Source organism: Denticeps clupeoides, chromosome 11 (genome assembly GCF_900700375.1).
Source record: "Denticeps clupeoides chromosome 11, fDenClu1.1, whole genome shotgun sequence".
NCBI lineage: Eukaryota > Metazoa > Chordata > Actinopteri > Clupeiformes > Denticipitidae > Denticeps > Denticeps clupeoides.
In genome coordinates this window covers 15120396-15137804 of record NC_041717.1, presented here as the reverse complement: position 1 = coordinate 15137804, position 17409 = coordinate 15120396, and the positions used below count along the sequence as shown (strand labels likewise).

General features: G+C 45.1%; 1 protein-coding gene and 1 long non-coding RNA gene across 2 annotated transcripts in view; one reads left to right on the top strand and one right to left on the bottom strand.

The window, feature by feature from the left end:
* The first annotated feature begins 820 nt into the window (after positions 1 to 820).
* On the top strand, positions 821 to 1505 carry LOC114798985 (uncharacterized). The gene is made up of 3 exons (XR_003751163.1): positions 821 to 1011; positions 1179 to 1297; positions 1410 to 1505. It is a non-coding gene; the product is annotated as an uncharacterized LOC114798985 (long non-coding RNA).
* Positions 1506 to 1878: 373 nt separating this feature from the next.
* LOC114798984 (uncharacterized) overlaps positions 1879 to 17409 on the bottom strand; it is a 42536-nt gene continuing 27005 nt past the window's right edge. The window contains exons 9-12 of the mRNA XM_028995028.1: positions 9401 to 9559; positions 7528 to 7675; positions 5992 to 6126; positions 1879 to 2544 (exon numbers count right to left, since the gene is read on the bottom strand). Of these exons, the coding sequence (XP_028850861.1) occupies positions 2198 to 2544; positions 5992 to 6126; positions 7528 to 7675; positions 9401 to 9559 (789 nt within the window). The 3' untranslated portion in view covers positions 1879 to 2197. The remainder of the gene's footprint in view (positions 2545 to 5991; positions 6127 to 7527; positions 7676 to 9400; positions 9560 to 17409) is intronic.

Sequence of the window (17409 nt, the reverse complement as noted above, 5' to 3'; positions counted from 1 at the left end):
GCTCAGTTTTGGGGTGTCGCCAAGGCCATAGAGCAACAAAGTTGTAGAGCAACAATCTTTGTTTTTCAGGTCCACGAGGTGCCAAAGAAAATGTTAAATCCAGCATCTCAAACCAATCGCTTTGGTACCCCAGTTGGTACCCATCCATCCAATTCCCCACCAGTCTCGTAGCCACATCGTGCAGGGCGGCTGCGGCTTTCTAGTCTTGGTGTCCATAGTGCTGGTGATTGTTGGTACAGGATAACTTTGCCACGTTTTCCCTCTCTGGCGCTCTGTACTGAGAGGTTGCACCATTTCAGCTGCCTCTCAGGTGCCTGGAACATTTTTCTACTACAATGCCTTGATGTGTGAGAGCACAGAACCGCGGCTAAAGAGGAAGTGACCTGCAAGCCGCCATTTCTGTCGTGTCTACAGGGCAAAACGAAAAGACGGAGAAAAAGCTTGATAAATGAAAGGGGTGAAACAGGGGAAGAGTGAGGGAGTGGTGAGGGAGTTATCCTGGCCCTCGTGCATAATTCATGCGGCAGAGCGGAGTTTAGAGGAAAATAAAGGCACTTTTAACTAAGCGAGCGCTTCAGGCCACGAGGAACGGCACCGCTGGCCTCTCGGAGCCGCGCCCGCTTTTGTTTCCGCATCTGAGCTGTCAGCGGGGAAGACAGATGCAGAGGAGTTGACTAACGCATCAGCAGGCGGCGCGGCCGGGGAAGAGAGCGGCGCACCTGAAGCGGCGGCGGTTTGATGGGTGGAGGGCGTGGTGGGGGAGGTGCTGTTTGCTGCAGCTGCCGCCGCTCATGAGCGCCGCATCAGTTAGAGGTCGGTCTGTTCGGGGGGGGAGTACAAAGTGGATTACTGTATCAGCGTGTGTGCCGGAACAGAACAAAAGAATGGAAATGAGCGTCTGTCTATTCACTGCTACAAGTAGAGCCCGGGAGCAGATGCTGGGAAAAGGAATTCTCCCACTTCCTGTTTTTATTGAGTAGTAGAAAAGATCCCTGAAGACATCCCCTATCGGTGGGTTTGAGGCATACATATCCCATGAACCCTTGCGTTTCGGTGTTTGAATGCTACTGCTTTTCTTAAGAAAAAGGTAATTTCGTTCACAAAGGTAAACCTTCATATCGCATGTAATGTTTTATATTGATGATTAGCTCAAGAACTCGATTATTTTAAATTGTCAGGATCAATCAAACACTGAGTGTACCATACAGAAGTGTCCTCCTGACACCGGACTGCCAGAGAGGCCTGATTGCTCCAGCGGTCCATCCAAGCCATGGAAGTCCAATCCACGAAGCTCATGGTGAGCAATTTTTGTGTTGAGGTTAATTACGTGATTTGATGCAAATCGATAAAAAAGAAATGCTGTGAAATGGGTTAAAATGAGTGAAAGTGATTGTTTTTGTCACCTTTAGTAGACAGCCATGAAAGGCACGTGGTGTGTGGGGATGGTACCTTGCTCAAGGGGACCTCACTGGCACTTTGCTTACAAGTACGCTTCCTTACCCGCTAGACTGGCCATACAATAGGCCCCACTCTACACCTATTGCAGTGCTTCGCTTGCATTACAAAGTGCAGATGCAGTTAATAAATCTGGATTTGTGTAGCCAATGCTATGTGCTCACAGCTCAGTGCAAACAGTGCAGATAATGCAGCGCATTCATTAAGTCCGTGATTGGCAGGATAATCGCAGACAGATCTATAAATCTGACAGTTATACACAGTGCCGCACAGAGGCACGTGGCACGTTTCACACTTTTTTCCATTCACTCTTTATTGCCAAAATTATAAAGGTCCTCTTGACCCCGCCTGTAAATGTCGGAGAAAGAAAAACACACAAGATCCACAATAAAAATTTTAAAGCTGCCCCGTTTTTTTAGGGGTTTTTTTTTTTCCCATGGAGGCAACAAACGGTTCACCATCAGCGACATTAAGCCTTGGAAACGACGGGTGGAGGGCGAGCAAACTGTTAAAAGTCCAGCACCTGCAGGTTCCGCTCCACAAACAGGTGTCCCCCCGCCACCCCGAACCCCCAGACTGGGCCGGTGAACGCACCGCTGGAGCGGTGAGAGCTGATAAAAATAGACGTGGCCTCTCTAAGTGCTTTTCATTTCCTCTCCCGGTCCTGGGGTGGGGTGGGGGGGTCTTCTTCTCTCGCAGCCTCGCCATTCCTCCGAGCAGATGGGTGTTAGTCAGGCACTAACTAGCTCTGCCACTCGGGCCGCGCTGAGAGCGACGTGCCGCCGGTCCTGGGGGGTTCCTTCCTCTCGCCGCTTCTTCCTGGCCTCGATCTGACCGTCCTGACAGGACCCTGTCTGTCTTTGGACGAGGAGCCGCCAGCATCTGCCGCCTCCTCGGGACCGGCCTGGTCTGACGGCCTGAGGGGGGCGGGACGTTGCGGAGCGTCGAGCAGCTCCGCGGCCTGCCGGAACTCGCGTCGCAGGACCTGCAGCTCGCCGGCGGCTCGCTCCCGCCGCTCGCCGCAGTCCGTCAGTAGCGCCTCCACCGAGCGCAGGAAGTCCTTCCCGTACCTGGACAAGGCCTCGTCTCCTACACACACCGGGGGGGACAAGCACGTCAACGCAGAACTCCCAGCATTAATAACCGCAAACATCAGAATGGAACAGGCCGCAAGGTGCAAGGTTTGCCACGACAGATGACTGAGCCGCGTGGTTTACGCGGCGAGCGGCGCGGTAGAGATTTACGGCTCTCCTCTGCGTACGGGGGCGAGGGGGCAGGCGGGATTGTGAAAGGAAAGGGAGATGAATTAGGAGCGTGACGTGGCGCGGCTACGTGTCGGGGAAGCCGTAAATCGCAGGCATCGCCTGGCTGTCCAGTCTGCATACTTCACCCCCGCCCCGGGCCCGGCCTGACTGGGGTGCCCCCCCCACTCCCTGCCTGGTCCCTGATTCCCACAAAAGGTGACATGGGAGGCGGACGCCTGTCACTGTTGGGCCTCCAGGCAGGAAAACTGACAAGGAAGGAAGGGGCGGAGATACGCAGGAGATACGAAGGAACAAGGAGGACCAAGGAGACAAACAAAGGCTGCGTCCTGGACGAATGGGTCCGCGTGCGATAAGACGCGTTTTTGCAGCGGGGAGATGAAAGTCGGTGTCGGCGGACACTATCTCATTATGAAACAAATTGCACCGCGGCCCACCGTTCCGATATCTCCAGGAGGCTTCGGAGAGATAAGCGGCTGTGCGCCTTTGGCAAATGGCGAGACATCGGCACGTTTCAAAAGCGGCTTGGATGTCTTCGCTGCGTAAACATCGAATAAAGAAGTCCCGGGATGCTTTACAGCTTTACAAGAAACGCAGACAGGAAGATACAAGACAAATAAATTCAGAATCCTACAGTTCATTAAAATTCCACAGTAAAGATCCACTTCAAACGGAGTTTACTGGCCCCCAAAAAGTTCACGCCAACTAACAGCGGTTATAAACCGAGCGGCATGATGGCGTGGAGGCCGAGGAACTGATCTGGTTTAATATCGGCCATAAAAAAATAATAAAAAAGAGGCGGCTGAGCTTAATAACGACACTTGGCATCGGAACAAAAGCCAAACCCAGAGGGATGAGCCCGAACACCTCCAGCTATTATAATCTGATCTCTGTCGCCGCGCACAGAGCTGTAAAAGGCCGCCGCCCCAGCAGCTCTCGTGTAAATATTTAGCGTCGCCGGCTGTAGCCGAGCAGCGGCACGTTTACGGGGCAGGGCCTGGCACCGACGCAACATGGCGCCTCAGAGGACGCTTTTCAGGCGGTGCGGTCTCGGGGCTGGACGGGACCACACGCGCGTACACGCGGCAGTGCCAGGCCACCCGTGGAAACCTGGGCCGCGGGACAGGAGCCCCAGCTGCGAGGCTGTTTGTGTTGGCCGGCTGCGCGGCCGTCTCAGGGATTAAAGGGCCGGATTATTCGCCCGCGTCAGGATTGAACGAGGTGCCGTGGATGTAAGGGCTGCTTATGAGCTGGCGGCTCAGCAGACGCTGGCCCCTGGGTGATCGTTCTCAGTTAACGTGTCGACGTAAACAGCTTCAGAAAGAAGGAAAAACGAAAGAGGCTTGAGAAAAGTATTTCTTGCGGATTATAATAGTCATAATTAATGATGTAAATAATTCATTAACACATGACATTGCCTAGTAACCTATCAGTGAAAGCAACTGCAATAAAATATTAAAAAGTCAGAAATTGATAAAAGCTGCTGGTTTAAAATTCACAGGCAATATATCTGGATGACAAAACTGCAAACGATGGCATGCGTTCCTAAAATGTCTTTTTTTTTTTTTTTTTATTTCTTTTAACGGTGCTGGGGTGACTATCATAGATCACATTTGTGATGTCCACTGACACTGCCAAGTCTTATTATGAGGACAGAAACAGGAGGCAAGCCGAGTTGGAGGGAGGAGCGAGGAGATTGTGCTCAGACTTGCCAGATTGGGTGGTTTTTGTGTTTGTTATTATGAGTAGCGTAGTGAAGGCAGTTATATAAATTTCGCAAAGGTATGACGGGCTCGGGTTTATATAATCCAAAATGAGGAAGTACGCTGCCTGAGAGCTGTGAATCATCAGTGGGGGCTCCTCCCATTGTAAACGAGAGCTTTTTCATTTTTTTCATTTTTATTAATATTAACATTATTAGAAAACCTGTTTATTGTAGTGCTTTGAAAACCGGGTGCACACTCTAGTGATGCTTATTAGATTAGTATTGTGTGCAAGCTAACAGTCAGTCCATTTACACGACGTTAGAAAAAAAAAAAAAAAAAAACGAACTGTAAACACGTCAGTCTGAATGAAATTATAGTACGATCGGACTAACACACCCAGATAATGCAGCTGGGAGTCCAGCTTCTCCAGCATAGTAAAGTCAGACATGCATCAGTCAATATGTATACTGGCACAAGCACAGAAGTCTGATTAAACAGTCTAGCTGAGGTATGTGTGAGCAACTCTGTGCATGGAAATGTATTGCCTGCACCACCAGAATGTTCCGGTCTCCTGTCCTCTCTGAATTCCGCGATCATCGGCTCTCCTGCACCAATGTGAGCCCTCGGTCAGTTCCTGATGCCGCCTAATCGTGGCGGGCGGGCCGGAGCAGCAGCGGCTTGGAGGTCTGGGCATTGCTCCACAACTGTCAGGCCAACATCACACCACACCGACGGGCCGTGGGCCTCACATACAGCCACCGAGCGTCCCGCACTCAACACAGCAGGCTTCACTTCCCCAGACAGATGAGTTCATGTTCAACACACAGTCATGATGTGTGTGTGTGTGTGTGTGTGCGCATGCATATATAACATTTAACATTTAAATATGCACAAAACACACACACACACACACACCCACATTTTTATAAAGGGGCCACCTTGCCATGTATTCCAATAATGGTCACATCTCTCTGTGCTTCTCGACATTTGTTTGTTCAGACAAAGCCTATTTATGTTTTCTTTCCTTTTTATGACTTATGATGTGATAAGTTATGCTATGACCTTTGTCCCTTGTTATGGTTTCCTGCTAGAGTTTTCCGTTCACGTATCTGTCAGTCATTCTTCCTGCAGTTTCACGCATCACAATGGTTCTAGTTTCCAAAGGGGATGCAACATCATAAGAAAAATTTGTGTGTGTGTGTGTGTGTGTGTGTGTGTGTGTATATATATATATATATATATATATATATATATATATATATAGGTATATATATATATATAGGTATATATATATATATATATACAAAGGTAGACGGGAAAAAGAACCACAAATACAGCCGGTTTAAGTTTGTGAACGGACAAAGAACCCCATCGGGCAGTTGTCCATAATGGAGAGGCAAATAAAGTGGCAAGTGAGTGTAATGCAGACTAATTAAAGCCACTGCTGGTTTCTGCCTGGTAACACAAGCAGGTTCGATTCAAACTGAACAGTAATCGACTGAAAGAGGGGAGGGGCCTTGGGTGTCAGCCGATGCAGGCAGGGCTCAGACACAGGTTGAGGGGTTTACCTCGGCCCTTTGAAGGGCGGAGCGCCTCCACTGCCTGCTGGATGTGCGTGGAGTTGCTCTTGAAGGCTGTGAGGAAGTCCCGGAGAGCAGCTTCCGACGACGTGCTCTTCAAATCAGCATAACATGAAAGGACATCTGCAGGGGAAAAAAAAAAAAAAAAAGCGAGTCCCGCCATCAAAGTGTAGCAGATATAAAACCCCCAAAAGCTGTGAATTTTATATGCTTGTTTGAAGCCGACGGTGACATGTCTCAGAAGGTAACGAAAAAAAACAACAGCGGCAGCAGCACCACGACAGCTGGGGCGGATGCAACTGTCACTGAGTGCACGTCTCGGTTGTGACTGGAGAACCGGTTCCCCTGGTGGGTTCTATGTGCGCACGAGTAACCGGGCGCTCCGAGGGAACGTTCTTGTGGTGAGGGAGATGCTGCTGACATCACAGGTCCATACAGGTCTTGTGAGGCACAGCATTGAGCTTTAATGAGCTCAGCCCCGGTGCCAGAGGAATGTCGACAACAACAATATACACACACACACACACACACACACACACACTCCCAAGCACATACACATGCAAATAGATACACTCACCAACATGTATGTAACCTTACAATTCGCCTTCTGACACACATACAGTGCATTCAGAAAGTATTCACAGCATATAAAATAAGGCTAAATTAAGAGTTGCACACATTCATGCATGAACACTGTAATAAACGAGTTATAAACAAACAAGTGTAAACTCTTCAAATTAACCTCAAAAGCCAAAATGTAAATATGGAGCAGCAGAATGACCCAGAATGACACACACACACACACACACACACTCACACACACCAAGACAACAGGTTTAGAGCAGCATGTGAGACTCCTGTACGCTTGCGAAGCAAAGTTCATGGAATGCTCTCAGATGCCAATTTCCCAAAATCCCCTGCAGCTGTGGACAGATGTGAACAGGTGGCAGAAGCCAGAGAAAGGGAGTGACATCATGTCCGTGGACCACACACTTGCTGGAAATCTCTCAAATGGGCACCAATATCGGCATCCACACCTCTCATCCTGAGCGTGGGCAGAACATTCCGGTCCACAATGTTTCCACCATGTCAGCCATAAAACTATTAATATAGTAATAATAGTATATTATAGTATAATATACAGTACAAAAAAATAAGATTAACTTCACAGTAATAGAGAGCCTTGTTAAAAGACATTAATCGGTGACTAATGTCAATAAAACACTGTTTATTAGATTCTTCTAGATTATCTAATGGCCTTATTTAATATCTTAATTAATGTTTAATGAATAGGTTTTTCTTTTTTTTGTGTAAATTCCAGAGATAAAACTCACAATGATAAATAAAACAGGAACCAGCCAGTCAATGTTGTGGTTATAGAATGAAATGTATAACTGAGATCTTTCTCCGTTCATTGGACTGCTGGTGAGTCTCCGGCAGCTGCAGCAGTCGGCCATCTGCCTGTAGTTCCCTCCGTAAAGCCCTGCTGCTCCATCATACCACAGTGCGCGCCGCGTACCGTACCTTGCAGCGGCGTGCAGAGGCTCTCCGTGACGCCGTCCTGGAAGGTGTGGTACGCCTGACGCACGCCCTGGATCAGCTCCTGGGTGTAGGTCACCTGCAGGCGGTACAGGTGCCTGTGGAACTCCAGCTCGGCCTGCAGGGCCTCCACCTGCATGCAGACAGAGCTCACAGATGTATATTTAATGAAAAATATGTACGTGCAATGACTTCCCAAAACTCCACCCCGACTAAAAATACAATGTTGTCCCGTTGTTATGTGCAATGTTTGGGGAAAGTTTTGTGACGACATCACGGCGTGAACATGTGAAACAAAATGGAATTAACATAACGTGAAACATTGAATGACGCATGAACTGCACTGATGGACAGGAGAACAGTCACTCAGAGCCTACATAAATAAGAGTGTGGGTCCAAGTGAGCTTATCTTCATTAGAGGCTGGGACGTACAAGCACTACAGCCCCTTAACTGTGAATCAAGGGGCGCTGCAGAACGGCGGCTTGGCTGATTTGGGGGGGCGCGTCACAACAAGTGTTGCATAAATCATTTTGTTTAGCCTGGCAGCCTCGTCGCACCATGAATGATTGATGTCTGGCCTCGCCTAATGCACGTTTGGGGCTCTGTCCTGAGATAACGCCTCTGCTGACCCTGGCGGTGAGGCGTGAGCAGGTTGAAATGAAGGACTTCTGGATTATCACAATGTAGAGCCCTATGATTTCCACAATGCGGAAAACACGGACGGAATTGTGGAATCCTACAAATGAAATTAAATTAATGTAAAACACAGAATTACGTATGATTGGTGTTTCTGACTGCTGCACCCCACTACACGTGTTTCTATTCGGGGCGGGACTTTTGCACACACCAACGCAATGTAAATGCGCGATCATCTATTGCGAAGAGTGTCGAATCCGCACCACTCGTCCAATCAGTTCGGCACAATCTCTGCAAACTCTTGGTCATGCAACCAAATCAGCTGATTCAAAACAAGATTTCATTATCAGGGTTCTAGTTCATTATGCAAGTGGGAACAACTTTGAACAGTGATTAAATATGATTTGTCATATTGCATGTTATTTTTTCCACAATCACATAGTTTTTAGGTGAATAAATACATTTAAAGTGGGTAACATGTAATTCAGAAAAATTAAAATGGAAAAATAAAACTGATTTCATAGGGTCCTAGTAATGGTATTAAGTGGGGTTTGAACTTGTGTCTTTGTGGTCTTCTGGTTCATCAGTCATGTGAAGACATACATCATATGAAAGCTCAGAACACGTTTCTCACCAGGAGTCTAAATCACACAGCTTTACCTCACACACAGAATGTGTAACTGGTTTGATTGATGCTACAGTGACTATGAGCAGTTTACAGCTGGTTAGAGAAACCAAGTGACACTACCTTCAACATGACTGACAGGAGGCTCGAATACAATCTCCGAGCACTGCTACACCTCGTTTCGGACAGTACAGAGAGCAGAAGCAACGCTATACTTGCTCACGGTCACCTGTCGGTAAAAGTGGTATTACCAGACTAGGCGATCCACTGCTAGCTGGTTATTCGTCTACTGTAGAATCTTGCTCAGTTGAAGGGGGGAGTAGAAATATTTTGAAATATTTGAAATAGTTATAAATCCAGGGCTTTTACCACATGAGAGAGTCGGCCTGTTCTTGTCCTTTCACCTTAGACAGACCCCACAGAGAGTGGAACACAGGGCACCAGTGTGAAAGTGCAGACAAGGTCCTCACAAGGAACAAGACGACCAATATTACTTAATACTACCTTAAAATTTGGTTCACTTTAAGCTAGAAAGAGCGTGCATCCCGACAGAAGAAGTGTGTGTGTGTGTGTGTGTGTGTGTTTTGGAGCCCCACCTGTTGAGTATACATGAGTTGAGAGTAAGTTGCTGCCCGGCACAGAGCCTCAGCTGCTCTCCTCGCCCGCTGCTGCGGTGGCCCTCGAGCAAACGCCGGCATCAGGCTCAGAACATTCTCAGGCCTCAGTTCTAGGCTGACCCGCTGATCAGAGCCGCCCTTTAATGAAAACACACAAAAAAGAAAAATCTGTTCACAATGATCTGTCTGAGGGTCAGTGATCATTGGTCACATGCTCAAACTCGACAGGCCACCCTGTCTGCACAACTCGACACTTCCCAGGGTCAAGGACAGGTATGGGTACTTTATGCCGCTGTATGCCGCCTTGTGCTTGTGAACAGGACATTTTGGGGCAGTCATCACACACGGACTCATTTAGTTTCAAAGTCAAAAGACATATGCTGGAACAAAGATGCATTTGGACCTGTGATCTCCTGACTAAGGTCTCCTTCACTCAGCACTTTAGTTTAAGACACAAAGGGTCTTCTTCTTCAAATAAAAAAAAAATATATTGTTGACAAGAGCATCCTCTCGCAGGAAGAGTGAGAAGCGCAGAGAGAAAAACGGCGGGCATCAGCGTTTATCGCCGCGTGTCTTTGGGCGACTGGGGAGATTCTGCTTAGGCCATGGAAAGAAGAGACGCCACGCCACACCACACGTTCATCTGACACATTTATGATGAATTATTGAACAAAGAGAGATCCGCTGCAGATGCACTGCCATCCATCGCTCCATCAGACCACGCCAGCGGCGCACGCCGAGGCTTCTGGGCAAATGAAGTTCAAGGAGACCGATCATGAGAACTGCTGCATGAAATATCAATATCAACAACCATCAATAATATCTAGTTTCCCAAGAGCTACTCTTTTTTTTGGGGGTGATGTTCATTTATTACATTAAATCAACCTTGTCAAGCTACAGATCTGTGATACACATCTCTCTCTCTCTCTCTCTCTCTCTCTCTCTCTCTCACCATCAGTCTAGAAACCTGAGAGCCTAGGAGGGATTGAAGTTGGGAATGCAGAAGAAATTTAATATGATGGATTTTTAATATGATGACCCAGTGAATTCTGTATTAATAGCCATAAACTATGAAAATATAATGGTTACAACAATGTTATTAATACAGTAGTATTGTATTATGAACAAAATATCTACTAATGAACCTATAAAAGAGACTATCATGGAAACAGTCATTAAATATTCTAATTACAATTGTATATCTTTATATAAAATAGCCAAAAGAAAATCAAATAGTAATACTTGGCTTCTCTCAGCCACCTTACGTTAGACAGTGACTATGTTCAGTATCAGTATTTTGTCCATTTCTGTTAATGATCATCTAATTATTATTATAGTGTTACCTCTGATCAATAAACATTTTCGGATGACTATTTGTTTAAGATGCATTATTATTAGTATAATCTCTGATGATAGGAATTTCCTTCGATATCCACTGCACATAAGGTGTGTATGTTTTTTAATGCGTTTACTTAACAATCTACAGACCAGAGCTCTCATGGAATCTTCTGGAGGCGAGGGGTTAAAAGCCAGTCCTGCTCACTATTTACAGGCATCAGTGTAACCCACAGCCGGGAAGTAGGAATAAACATCTCTCCTTGGGCCGCGGCCATCCGTTTTATTATGATTTCCAATGGAAATATTGGTGGTTCACTCCGCAAAAGACGACAAATGAAAGGATTATTTGGATTACGCTCATTTTTCTTGTGTGTATTTAGTCGGGGGACCGACGGCCAGACTCCCCTCGCATGCGACCTGTCGTGATGAGTTAACGCCGGTCTTTACACCAGCACCAGGCACGTGTTTAAAAAAGAAATGTCCACAGCCATCAATAACGGATTAAAGAGCCACACGCTCTCGTGGCTCTCAATAATTTACCCCGACTGAAAACTGAAATAAACAGAATTGCAAGTGATGCATGGCTGCTCGGCAGAGCCTGAGAAACACTCATGTACACATAGACGCTCTGAATGCGCACGAGTGGGAATATGGCTGGATGGATCATAATGATGTGAGTTGCGGGGCGGGGGAGAGACACTTATCGCACTTCTATATCGAAGGACTTGGCGCGATAGGAGGCCTGGGCGACATAGCTAACTGGGACCCGCCCTCCCCAGGGATGCCCAGCTTGTTTATCCCTCTGTTCGGCTGTCTGGCAATTCAGAACTAATTAAATGGCCGCCGTTCATGTCGAGGTTTCCCGGTTCTAACGCCGGGAAGCACTTTGATCTCCTCTGACAGCCCAGCTGAAACCTCCTTTTGAGAAAAATATCTGGTTAATTAAAACAAGGGGATGGAATGAAAGGGGAGGAAGGGTGATATTTATGGTAAAACACCTACAGTGTCTAAGGAACAGAACAGGTGCAGGCAGCTGCTAATAACTGCTCGAAAAAGGAGGTGTGGAGAATCTATCCTGTCTCTGCTATACGCACAGAGAGAGGCCATTTTATTAGGAAGAATGACCTTGAACATTATCTGACATGACAGGCACCGAGATATGTGGTGCAGTAGAAGATGTAGCGGCCCGATCGTTTCTTTGTTTGTGGGCAAACTTGCAAAATCAGTAGACACGCTCACACTTCCGCAACCTGAGACGATCTCAAACCATTTACTTTCCTTTGAAAATGTGTCTTAAAGAACAAAAGAACAAAAATAATCCCAGATTAGAATCAGGGATAAAATTCAAAACATAAACAGCTCTGTAGACATCTGCTGATAGCAGATTCAATTAGAACGTGTCAGGAGCATGAATTATAATCAAACCTCTAATTAAAAAACCTTACCTTGATTGCGGTCAGATATCAAATTATAGGTCAATATTCAACCTACCATTTCTTTTTTTCCAAAATTTTAGAAAAGATCTGCGCATGTAGTGCATCTATGCATGTGGTTTTCATCAACTACATTTTTGATGAAAAGATTGGTTAAAATTGTCAATGAACTGCTACTGACCTCTGATCAGAGCTGTATCTCCCTGCTTGTCCTGCTTGACCTTGGAGCAGTGTTTGATACTACTGATACCACCTTTCTCCTCGACAGGTTAGAGAATGTTGTTGGGATTAAGGGAATAACCCTCTCCTGGTTCAGGTCATATTTGACTGATCGGTATCAGTTTGTGGACATTAATACTGATTCCTCTTAACATAGTAATGTGGAGTTCGGTGTTCCTCAAGGTTTTATCTTAGATCTGTTGACATTTTCTTTATACATGTCACTTTCGTTTTTCATAAACACGGTATTCATTTTAACGTCAAGCCGATGACATGCAGTGGTATGTGTCAGCAATGCCAGACGAGAGACAGCAACTGAACAGAATAGAGAAATTCAAGCACTGTGATGAATAAACTGGTGAATGTGTTTATCACTGGGAAACTGCAGAGGGGAAAATTCTTCCTCTTTTATGACGCCAGGCGAATTAGATTAAAAAAAAACATCCAAGGTTTTAGAGGGAGGGAAATACCTTTCAGGTCACTTTGCTGTTTTCACAGATGCTAATATCGGAGCCTTCCCCCTTTGCCAGTTTGCCATTAAGCATTTATGTGTCCTAAAGAGCACAGCATGTGGATTAAACATAAAGTCAATTTTACACGTTAATTACAGTTTTATAAATGAAAATCTAGGCAATTCCACATCTTATTCAAAGTGTAAATGTGGCCTGATTCTCAGATATGAAGTCGCTGCGGCTTTCAGTTTCTGCTACAATCAGAGAACGTCTTTAATCCACACCGGGATCCTCAGGGGAAATTAATTAAACATTTCCAAAGACAGATTTATTGTTGTCATTTCAAAAAAGCATTAATATCAACATGAGCATTTTCCCTCTTTCTTTCTTTCTTTCTTTCTTTCTTCCTTCCTTTGACTCTGTGACACATCAATGGCACGCGAGGCTTGGCGTATAAAACTATCCCAAAAAAAAAACAATACCTGAAGCCTCTGCAGGTTATGTTTCCACCACCGAAATACCACAGTTGTCCAGGGGGAAGGGGGTTTCTTTTTATTGTGGTATTTTCTGCATTGCCCAAGGCTGAGATCCATCAAACCAGAACTTGCAGAAGGCACATCCTTTTATGGCTTCCTTTTCTTTTTTTTTCTCTCTCGCTTTTTTTTTTTTTAAGTGATGACTGGTCATCAACGGTATGACACAAACTGTTTTGCAACACAAGGAGAACATCACAGCAATCCTTGTGTTCACTGAGGTAAGAAGCCAGAGACTGCTCTGTTTCCGTACTCCTCTGGATCATATAACCATTATGAATTGAGAAGGTGGGGTGGAGGGGGGCTGGATTCGTGACCCATGGCTGCTGAAGACCCAGCTGTTACACCTTCAGGCTCATTTTAATGGAAATTAACGCACACACACACACACACACACACACACACACACACACACACACACACACACACACACACACACACACACACACACACACACACACACACACACACACAGACAAAGGCACAAGAGAGGGCTGCTAATGTCTGTTTGTAATATCATTACATAAAGCAGCATCCTGCTACATCGCAACCTGCGTAGTCGTTCAGAGATATGCGGACGCCCCTTCAATTATCAGAGCGCAGACACATATTGCTGGTGTTGGTCCCCGTGATTACACATTTACAGAGCACAATTTGCTTCAGTAAATCATCGCGATACAGCCATTTAGTGGCAATTACTTTGCACCAGGAGGGCATGCTTGGCAAATGACTACAAACATTTCGTGTACACACCCCTAAATATTAATATAAATCATCAGACCAATGTTAACGGCCAGCCAGATGGCCTGCTTTGTCTGCACTTCCCTGACTGCCTGTTCTCTGCTCTGAAAACATCTATCTTGCTGGCATGGCCATGGCAAACCATTTTCAGGATGGGATCCTGAGCCTCCTCCCCGCCTTATTTGGAGAGTGGGGCTGGGCGAATGATGGATGTCTTCCACTCATGATGAAGTTCTTGGAATGTGCATCTCAGCTCAGGCAGAAAAAGGTGGGGGGAAGCGTGGGTGGATCCAGGCGTGGATTGCCACCCCCTTCTTGCTGTTGTCTGTTGGTGAGCTCAGTCACAGCAGTGTGCTTTTGGCAATCCCCAGAACAGATGGGTCTCTTTTCCCATGACAATACAAGCTTCGTCTCTAAGCAAAACAGTGTGGCTTTCTGTGCTTCTGCAGAAATGAAAATCAGACTGGCAAGCATTGCAGATCTTGCTGTGATGAACCACTTCTTTACATTTATTTGTCTTCATATGAATGAATTTACACTTTAAAAAATTAAATCTGTAGACATTTGAAGAAGGTGTTTAATTTTTAGTATGCTTGGACTGGAATTGGAATATACTGTAATTCAGTTACAAAACTGTGGGAGTTCAACAGGGATTCATCTTTGGCCCACCTTTGCTTTATTTACACATGACAGACATACCTTCTAATTTGCAACTGGATAAGTGTGGACTACTTAAAAAAAAATTAAATAGTGGTATTAGAAGTAGTTTAAAATAAAGTAGCAGTCAAACAGGATTTCAGTCCATATTCTGTCTCTTCCTTGTTCTAAAATTTGGACTATTTATTCCAATAAATCTTTATACAAAAACAACAAATTCACTTTAACAAAAAAAAGAAAAAACTCAAAAACTCCCAAATCACCCAGTCTAGTTGTGATAAGGAATATAGCATTTTATCTTAATTTGTTTTTCTCTCACACCAGCAGAGAGGCCAGTGTGAATTTTAAAACAGTGCCAGATTTCATTATCTTCTGTCACATGAGGATTGCGTATCATTTCAACAAAGGCTGAATAATGAACACAGCCCTGCCTGCTGGCACAGAATTGAGAGGGTGGTGAAAAAGGGGTTAATGCAGGTCTGGCTGCAGCTTCCTTGGGGGTTACAGCTGAGGAAATTCTACAGGGAGCCGGAGGTGGGGATGAGCAACGCTCCAGTCATTTCCTAATTTCTCCTCCAATCATCCAGAGCCCCTGTCAATAGGATCCAAGGTGGGGACATCCCCACGCAGCATGACTCATATGGATCGGCGCACACTGAGAGAAGGAACATGCATTAAGCCTGCCCCAGGAGAAGCCAGGAGTGTGGGAGGAGGTGTGGGTGGCTGGAGGCATCCACCCTTCAGCAACAAACACAACGTCTTTCTTTAAGTGTGTTCCACTCCACTAAAAGGCCTGCTGTTCTGAGAGGGATGGAAGTGAGACGAGCTAATGCTATAAAAACATTTTTTTAAAAATTAATGCAATGCAAAGTATATAACAGTAGATGAAGGTACATGTGAAGAAGCAAAACAGAAATAACCACAGAATTTCACTGTGATTCATTATTACATCAAATCTATTAAAAAACATGAGCAATTCCTTTCCTATTGAAGTTGTGGTAGATTAATTATCTGTATTTTAATGTAATTAGTACAGGAAGACCACATGCTGTTTAATGGCCATATTTAATTGCTTAGTTGGGTGCTATTGCCTTTGGGTGCTGATAACCCCCATGCTGCTTAATCCACTTCTACACGTGCATTTTGCGCATTCAATGTAGCTTTTCTGTAGAAAGACATATAGTGACTATAGCGGCAGGATAAGACTAATTGCATACACATCTAATACATCAATCCCAAATATAAAACAATATATTACACACTGAATGGATCTCCTGTCAGGAAATTAAGGGCCCATCAACACGAGAAAGTTTTTTTCCGATCTGGCCTTGCGTCCACGGCGTTTCAGGGGACCCAGAATGGTTATTTTCTGAAACAGGTTCCAGAGTGAATTTTTCTTTTCCGTGCATCTCTTTTTTTTTGTGAAAACACTGCCATATTAGCCCAACCTCCAACCTGACCTATAACCCTAAATGCATCATACATACAACAATGGTGAATAACACATTCGTGGTTGTGCTTCAGCAGCTCCAGAACCTCATAAAGCAACTACAAGAAATCCTTTCTGCAGTGTACATTTCTAACAAAAAGACAAGAACAACGATGTGTTCAAGGGTTCCTTCACACCTACAGGCTTTAGTGCGCTTGAATTGTGTGAACACAGTAATTACACTTAGGTACGCATCAAAATCCAGAAATCAAATTGCGAACTCTGGTGAAGTCCGCCTGGTGAGAATGCGTTCAGAACCAAAACAGGACCACTATCACGTGATTTAACAAAAGTAAATTATGGGTAAATTTCAATGACATATGCTTCCTGTGTTTACTTTTGTTGTTTCCGCGGCAATATATTTGACCAATCAGCAGAGAGAAAGTTAAGGGACACATTTTGGTTCGCTTGGATTTCCCCTGTGTGAAAGGAAACTGAATCAAGAGAGACATGATGCAATGTTCAAAACTCACCAACTGATTGGGACCAAAGTATCGTACTAAGGTGTGAAAGTGCCTAACTCACCTTGGAGGACAACTAGACGCAAAACAAGGATAGTACATTGTGTGAGACCAGGGAGTTTGGGTAAGATGGTGGTATTTGCAGGTGTGGAGGGGGGGGTTAAATGTGGGTCGTTCCCTGCGTCACCGCATGGATGACAACATTTCAGATAAAGCTGACAACGGGGCCTGAGGTTATTTGTCGGCATTGTTATCAGAAATAGGACAACCCCTACCACTTGTTTCTACATGTGAGTAAGGTTCATGAGTAAGGACAGCATCCATTGTATTTAATTGGTGGGTTTAAATAAAATATTGATGCAGCAATATATTGTGATGTTTTACGTGGTTATATTGTATTGATACAGGGATCAATATCTTTGTATACAAATGTAGTCTGTTCTGGCTGAATTATTTATGTAATGTGATCCACACAGTTCATGTACAGCATCTTGTATTTCAGCTGTTTTTTACATTTTCAGAGAATGGAAGAATATTGCGATATGTACCGTATCAGAATATACCATGATATAATTGTATCGTGATACCTATCGTGTCGTGAGATCCTTGTCAATACCCACCCCCTAGTATTCAATTAACTACATTTACATTTACATTTACATTTA